Source organism: Lactuca sativa, chromosome 9, assembly GCF_002870075.4.
Source record: "Lactuca sativa cultivar Salinas chromosome 9, Lsat_Salinas_v11, whole genome shotgun sequence".
NCBI classification, from domain to species: Eukaryota; Viridiplantae; Streptophyta; class Magnoliopsida; order Asterales; family Asteraceae; genus Lactuca; species Lactuca sativa.
The window spans coordinates 67,202,812-67,211,709 of NC_056631.2; the positions used below are offsets into that span (position 1 = coordinate 67,202,812).

General features: G+C 29.8%; 1 protein-coding gene across 1 annotated transcript; it reads left to right on the forward strand.

The window, feature by feature from the left end:
- Positions 1 to 3,245: 3,245 nt before the first annotated feature.
- LOC111901598 (putative kinase-like protein TMKL1) lies at positions 3,246 to 5,289 on the forward strand. The gene is made up of 3 exons (XM_042898535.2): positions 3,246 to 3,363; positions 3,446 to 4,100; positions 4,542 to 5,289. The coding sequence occupies exons 2-3, from the start codon at positions 3,617 to 3,619 to the stop codon at positions 5,090 to 5,092; spliced, it is 1,035 nt and encodes a 344-aa protein (XP_042754469.1). The 5' UTR covers positions 3,246 to 3,363; positions 3,446 to 3,616; the 3' UTR covers positions 5,093 to 5,289.
- The last annotated feature ends 3,609 nt before the right edge of the window (positions 5,290 to 8,898 follow it).

Below are 8,898 nucleotides of genomic sequence, written 5' to 3' on the forward strand. Positions count from 1 at the left end.
CTTAATTAATCCTAGATTAATTCTTGATCAATACTAATTAAATAATCTTATTAATATATTAGAATTTATAATATATTAACAAACCTTAAGTGTTATTTCTCTAATTATATTCTATCCAAATGCATGATGCCATGCAACCCAAATGGACCATGTCGGGTCGGGTCAAGTCTTACCAATTATAATTGGACATAGACATTAATCCAACAGGTCTTACATCCAGTGCCATGTGCTCCCCCTATGGTCTTCCATGCAAGTATCACAAAGAAAGCTAGCATATCCCATACCACATAGTCAATAGCATACCACATAATCACTAACATACCACATATACATGCATACTAGACATATCAGTAGCGAATCTACAATAAACATTACAACTAACTGAATGGGCCGACCTTGGTGTCTTAGACCCATTGGTATGGTGATGAGACTCACCTGAAACTGCTGATGTCCCGCAGATAAAACATTAGCTGCTGGTTGACAGGTTCCCGAACTGTCGATCATCAAAACGACACCCAATTAATAATTGGGCTCCAATACATAACTATAAGTCTACACTTGTAGTAAATGGACACTTGGAGTAAGTGGAGTGAATGGACCATTTTACCCCTTATAATCAACCAAGGCCCACTTATGGCCCATCTATGGCCCAATTTTCCAAATTGGGCCCAAACCTCTACATGGACTTATTTTAAGCCCAACCAACTATTCTAGTCCAAACAATTAGCATTCTGATGGCCCAATAGCTAATAATCCTCAAGGTCCAATTATGGCCCACTTATGGCCTAATTTTCCAAATTGGGCCCAAGCCCCTTTAATGGGTCTTATCCTAAAGCCCAATAATCTCCTCAGTCCATAATTGTGTTCCCCATTAGCCTACCAAGGCCCATATCAGCTTAGTCTAATAAATGGCCTAACAAGAACCCAAACCCAATTTGGGTTTTTCACATAAAATGACGATTAAGGTTAAGTGTTCCTACTTAACCCATTAAGGACTTAATCCATTAAGTCCAATATTGCCTTATGTTAAATTGCTAATGATTTATAATTAATTTTTTAAGTTTATTAATTAATTCCAATGCGGGTCCCGATAAGTCCAAACCAATAATTCCAACATTAGGGTTTTCAACTCATATATATATATATATATATATATATATATATATATATATATATATATATATATATATATATATATATATATATATATATATATATATATATATATGAGTTGAAAACCCTAACGTTGGAATTATTGGTTTGGACTTATCGGGACCCGCATTGGAATTTGAGACCATTCTAATTTTGTGATACCGTGAGACCAAATCTAAAAGTAATTTTAAAATGCAAAATAAATGGAAAAATCCAAAAATTCTTTTTTAAAATAATATTTTCGGAACTTGAATTAACTAAAAAAAATAAAAATAAATAAAATAAATAAAAAAAAATCCCGTTTTTTTTTAAAAAATACGTGAAATATTCTAAATAGAATATTACACTAACATATTCTAAAAAATAATTTTAAAATGCAAAATAAATGGAAAAATCTAAAAATTCTTTTTTTAAATATTATTTTCGGAACTTGAATTAACTAAAAAAAATAAAAAAAAAATCTATTTTTTTTTTTGAAAAATACGTGAAATATTCTAAATAGAATATTACACTGTACATATTCTAAAAATAATTTTAAAATGCAAAATAAATGGAAAAATCAAAAAATTCTTTTTTTAAATATTATTTTCGGAATTTGAATTAACTAAAAAAAATAAAAAAAATGCGTCTCACGGTCTCACAAAATTAGGCCGTCTCACATGAACCTAACCCTATATATATATATATATATATATATATATATATATATATATATATATATATATATATATATATATATATATATATATATATATATATATATATATATATATATATATATATATATATATATATATATTACCAAAATCGGTTCACTATTCATTTCAACTTCTATTTTTATCCGTGGATTATGCTGTCAGAGACTTTTCTTTTTCTATGATGTTGCCATGATTTATATTTCTTTTCTCTATTTCCAAATCCAAGTTTACTAAAACCAAATCATGTTATATATTGTCAAGCATTCTTTATTAAATGTAAAATAATAGTTTTCTGGAAATAGTCATTTAGGTTCTGGTCATAGAAGATTTTTATATTTATAGTCCTATCCCCTCAATTAATTTTTATTTAACAGTTTTCACCCCTTATAATTTTAAAGATAAATTATTGTTATTATATACATTACGATTTGATCCCTTATTATATTTTAAAGTTACACTTTGATACCTTACATATTTTTTTAATAATCTTTTTTTTTTTATCAATTTCTTTAGGATACAATTTCAAATCTTATTTTCGTCCGCCTCCTCCGTACATAATTATTTGTATCCAAATTTTATTTTTATTTTTTTGTGCTCCACTTTATATGGTTTAATCGTCTCTGGGTATGTATGGTGTCGATCTGCATTTTTGAACATACTGGAACTTCCGCAGCATCGCACGGACAGTCAAACCCTAGTTTTATTTAATTTCATTCTTATATACACATTTGTTGTTGCTATAAGACTTAAACTCTTAACGTCACGTCTAATATCATTTGATCATTATTAATAAGTCAATAAACAATTTTTTTTTCTTATATCATTTGACCACTGAAAATAATTTATAACGGACAATAAATTGAATTAAAATAAACTAACAAACATTTAGACATTTAGAATCAATTTAGTGTGCTAGCTTAAAGACTAGTTTTTAGCTTATAAGTTATGATAAACTAGTATTACCGAGCCTTAATTAAAATAATTATTTATTTATTTTTTTCAAAATAAGACTTGAGCCTTTAACTTTTTTTTAGAGACAATTGTCTATTACCCAATTTTTTTGATAAAACCCTTGATCTTTTTTTGAGAAATATATATCCATCAACTTATTTATGTTTTGTCAAATAGGACCTTAACCTTAAAATAAAGAATCACAAACACTCCCTTATTTTCATTCCTTGAGATAGCTATTTTGGGAAACATAATTATGGTGATAGGGGATGATTGCATTTGAAGATATGATTGAAGATATACCAGGGTGAGTTTTCATTTTCACCCAACAACCGCATCAATTAATTCATTAAAGTGTCTACCATCAAACCACCACACTCCTTAATAGTTATTATGGGAGAGTTTTTAGTACGTGATCATAATGTCCTTTTAATCAAATATCAACAAATATATATAGATACCCTTTGTGTATTTGCATTAAAACAAGTTAGTTAAAGAGCTTTCTCTTCAAAAAAAAAAAAATAGAAAACTCTTGAAAAAGCCAAAAAAAGTTCTTTTCTCGGTAATTCCAAATTCCAAAATCGTATTATTTCGAAACTTCGAATTCTGTCTCTTAAATCCTTTTTTTTTTTTTGCCTCAACAGACTTCCCTCATGCCATTTCACTCACCAGTCAACAAGCTCCCAAATCGAAATGGGCGTGAATTAAAAACCTGTGAAGTTGCACAGACAACAAAGATCTTGTCTACACATTCATAAAACCCACATAATTCTTGAATCTTTTAAGCTTTTAAGCAACAATTCATTTTGCCCCACATGGAGAGAAGACACAAGATTATGCTAATTGTGGCGTTGTCCTCTTCTTTTACTTTATTCATTACTCTAGCTTTGATTTATCTCTGCAGAAGAAAAAGGTGTTCAAAAGATGAATCTTGGGATAAAGAATCAAACATTGAAGTTGATGACATGGAGATGAAAGGGGATTTATTGAGATTTGAAGGTGGTGAAGATCTGAATTGTTTTGATATATTGGATGCTCCTGGTGAAGTGATTGGTAAATCCAGTTATGGAACTCTTTATAGAGCTAATTTGGTGAGAAATGATTCAGTTGTAGTGTTAAGATTCTTGAGACCAACTTGCACTGAGAAGGTACAAGATGTTATGCATGTGGTACAACTTCTTGGGTCAATTAGGCATCCTAATTTGGTGCCTCTTTGTGGGTTCTATCTTGGTCCTAGAGGTGAAAAGCTTTTGGTTCATCCCTTCTATAGGAGAGGAAATCTTGCTCAATTCATTAGAGGTATATTTTATTTATTTTTAATTTGAAGGTTGTAATTTGAATTGGAACCTTGAAACATATAAAATTTTGCAATAAAGATTTGATCTTTCAATTGGGTTTTGTTTAGTTTTGCTTGAAACAATTTCACTAAACCTCTAGCAAAGTAGCAATGTAGTACAAGAATTTTGATCTTTAAAATGGGTTTTGTTTATTTTACTTGAAATTAATTCCCTTAGCCTCTAGCATTATTGTACCTTGCGCATCTTGTGTTGTACATTGTTAGACCAAAAGGTTAAAGATTCTTGGCTTTAATAACCAACCACTCTTTATAGTTTTCTTTTTCAAACTTCCTCAACAAAGATTTGATTTTTCAATTGGGCTTTGTTTGATTTCACTTGAAACAGATTCCATAAACATCTAGCAATGTAGTACCTTATGCTTCTTCTCTTGTACATTTGGCAGATGGAAACGGTGAATCTCTGAAATGGAGTGTGATTTACAGGATATCAATTGGCATTGCTGGAGGATTACACTATCTCCATACAGGGCTTCAAAACCCAATTATTCATGGAAATTTAAAATCAAAAAACATACTTTTAGGCCGAAATCAACAGCCAATTGTGTCTGATTTCGGTCTACATCTGCTCTTGAACCCATCTGCAACACAAGAAATGCTCGAAGACGCTGCTCTTGAAGGGTACAACCAACCCAAATCGATTAAAACAAATGCTACGAATCTTGAAACCGATATATTTAATTTCGGAGTAATTTTATTCGAATTACTTAGTGGTAAAGAACCCAAGAGTAATGAAAAAGCAAACCCAGATCGAGATTTCAAATCTAACGCAATCTTGGATCATCGGATATTGGGTTTTTCCAATCCTGAAAATCGAGTTGATGAAGAACACATTCTGAAACTGACTGAGATTGCAATCGCGTGTTGTTCTTCATCGCCTTCTCTCAGGCCCAACATAAAGCAAATCTGCAAGAAGCTACGAGAGATCGGATCATGACCGGTATCTGGATAATGGATTAATGGTGGTGTTAATTAACTGCCATGATGGTTGAGCATTTTCTTGGCAGCCTAATATTCATTTACATTGTATTATGGAGGTAGTTGCATTTGTTTAGCATAAAATCTTGTAAACAATGGATTGTAAATTGTAGCGATGAGTTCATTAAAAAAGAATGTGCTTTTCCATTTCTTCTATTTAAGCCATCTCTAATCTAATATACAATCTCATTTCTTATATTAGTATCATTTTATATTTTATACAAAATTTCGTAATCGGTTCATCTGGCTTACAAAATATCTATTTTTAAGAATTTTCATAGAATACGTCACGTCTGGTCTCTCTCCGTGGTTTGCAAAATTTCATGAATCGTCATCTTCCCATTAAATCGAACTTTTCATCTATTAAAATTTTATAAAAAAAAAACTATTTTACGCTTGTGCCAAATTTGAAATATACTACAAACCTCAAGGATTATTTATGTAATTTTGTAAATATGAAATTATATATATATATATATATATATATATATATATATATATATATATATATATATATATATATATATATATATATATATATATATATATATATATATATGGATGTGTGTGTGTGTGTAAATTTAATAATTTTTTAAATCTTTTTGACATTTTTTTCTATTTTTATTTTATAATTTTAGTTATTTATTGGTTTTCTTAATGTTTTTATTTATTTTGATTCAAGTAAATATATTTAAATTCGATAAACAATGTCGAAACATTTTTTTGTAAAGTTTTCTTATTTGTAAATTGAAGCACTAATTTTTTTTAATGTTTATGTTGTTACGGTTCATATTTTTTTTATTTGGATACTCCATAGTTAATATCGTTAGCAACTTTATGTTTACATTTATCATTATCATTCTCTAAACTTTTGTTTTCTAAGTTTTATATGTACTTTTAGTTATTTATTATTCTTTTATTGTTTTTATTTATTTGATAAAATTGCAAAAATGGTCCCTGTGGTATGCATTTTTTTGGAGTTTTAGTCCAAACCACAACTTTTTGGATTGGTGGTCCTTTTGGCCATGTTTGTACGTAGATTTGGTCCCTCGTAAAATTGAAATGACTATAATGCCCTTCTGATATATTTTTTAATTTTTTTTATTTAATTTAAATGAGAAAGAAAATAAATAATTAATTTGGGCCCACCTCTCTCTCTCTCTCTCTCTCTCTCTCTCCACATACCATCTTCCCCATCCTGTCTCGTTTTTTCCTCTAAATCCCAATGTAGAACATGATACCAACTCAAACTGCTTCACTTCAACACCTTTTTCACCTAATCAGAAACCAAAACATCCTAAAACAAGAACCATCAAATCGGTGTCTGAAATTCATGAGTCGAGGAAGAAATCACAAATATGGCACAGAACATACCGACCCATTTCATCGACCCCAAGTGATGTACAGGCTACAACAGCTAAAGCAACTGCCATGGATGCATTTGACTTTCCACCAAAAAGGTCTGGTTTTCAATTACTAATAGAACCTGACCCCAAATGGTTCACTTTTTATTTGGGTTGTAATCCTTTTTTGCATTTGGGTTTATCTTTGTTTGTAGTCGTTGGTCAGACCATCATCTTCATCTTCGTTTTCTCAGAAAGTATGGTTGTATAAGGTATCTGGTGATGTCAAAGAGTTGGTGTAGACAGATGTGTATGTGTGTGTTTTCTCTGGTGATGTCAAAGAGTTGGTGTGAACGATAGTAGTGGTGAGTAGTTCTCTTATTTTTTCAAAAAACCGATTGTCTCCTTCTTGAGATCAGGAACATTGAGACAAATTTTAAACCTGCAATCGAGATATCAATAAAATTCATGTGATCCTTAACCTAAAATACCTTTTACCTTGGCCTTAAATCTCTATAGTAATGAAGAGCTAGAGAAGGGGATTCGAGGAGAAAGAAAGAACTGAGAAATAGAGGTTTTGATAGGTAGATTTGAAAGAGAAAACTCAAAGATTTCCAATCACCATCTCCGGTGACCGAAGGTATCGAGCAAACACTCAAGAGATACCGAGACCAACGTTATGGAGAAGACCGAGAAATAAGGTGAAGAAATCGAAGGGAAGGAAGTTAACATCGTCATTTTGGGTCGTTGAACAGAGCTCTCATCGGAATCTGTGGAAGAGAAAAAGAGGTAGGGAGACCAGTTGGTGGGTTTTGTCCTTCTGGCCCAATGATAGAGAGAGAGAGGTGGGGTGGATAAGTGGGCCCACTTTTATATTTAATAATAATAATATTATTAAAAAGTGAAAGAAAAATGATAAATAAAATCATTAAGGGTATAATAGTCTTTTTAGTTTGGTCAGTGACCAAAACTACAAACAAACTAGCTCAAAAGGACTAACAATCAAAAAAGTCGGGGTTTGAACTAAAACCCAAAAAAAATGCATACCACAGGGACCATTTTTGCAATTTTGTCTATTTATATTGATTTAAGTAATAAAAAATAGGAAAAACAAAAAACAAAAACTCAAATACCAAAATTTTAATATACTCTAATATAATAATACATTTTACACTTTTCATCTTTTTTTTTTTTTTGGTTTTTTTCTTATTATTTTTTTAGTATTATTTTTTAATTATTTTTTACAATTTTTTTAATTATTTCCTGTTTTAATTTTTTTTCATTATTTCATTTTATTCTTCATTAATTTGATAACACTTTTTTGACCTTTTGTCAAAAATTGTAAAATGTTTGAATATGTTACAGTATATTACAACTTTAATGTTTGAGATTTTTGGCTTTTTATTTTTATTTTTTATTATTTTGGTTATTTATGGTTGTAACATTCCAACATCACCATAAAATTATTCATTTTAATTTAAAAGAAACCATTGTTATATTTAAACTAACAAACGGTACTTGAGGTTTGTAGTATATTATAAATTTGGTACAAGGGTAAAATGATATTTTTTTTTATAAAAATCTAACAGTTGAAAAGTTATATTTAATGACAGGAGGATCATTCATGAAATTTTGCAAACCAAAGGGCCAGTAGCGCAATGTTTTCAATAAAAGTCCCCAAAATAAGATATTTTACAAACTACAGTGACCAATTATAAAATTGTGTCTATATTTAGTTCAAACCCAATATCATTTACAGAACAAAATGATGTAAATGAATCCTTTATATCATTTTAAATCTTAAACACTCATTTTTTCGACGGTTCTAAAAAAGTAGGTTATGGCACGCCTCAAGTCTTGCCTTGAAGCGAGGTATGGTGTAGTCGCTACAAACACGTCAAAGACAGGTTTGTTAAACGTAAACTCAAATAATGCGTCAAGACGCGCCTTATCATGTTATGACGCGAGTTTTTTTTTTTGTTTTTTTTATCGGACCTAAAATAATTGAGTTTCTGTTAACTTTTTTATATTAGATACTAAAATAACATTTCTAAAAACTTCATATATTTGATAAAATTCAATAATTATATGATTTATATCTTTTAATATATATAAAATAGTCACGCCTTGAAAACGTCATGGCCCGTCAAGGCTTGCCATGACTTTACTTTTACCTTGCCGTCAAAACACGTATTACGTTATTTAGAACCTTGATTTTTACCGTCTTTTGAAATTCTATTTGAGTCTATACATTTTAGTTAATTTAATTGTATAGATAGATATTAAATATAGGTTGTTTTCATTTTTAGTTAATATAACTGTGTAGTAAGATAATAAATATAAGATCTGTATCTTGTAAATATTATCCTACACATTAAATTGATATTAACTAGCGGAAAAATCTGAACTTCGTCTCGGGCCC

Bases quoted from the DNA above. Each gene is read 5' to 3' on its own strand.
- LOC111901598 (XM_042898535.2), top strand. From the start codon at position 3,617: ATGGAGAGAAGACACAAGATTATGCTAATTGTGGCGTTGTCCTCTTCT. The intron at 4,101-4,541 runs GTATATTTTATT...TACATTTGGCAG, and splicing joins TCTTGCTCAATTCATTAGAG to ATGGAAACGGTGAATCTCTG.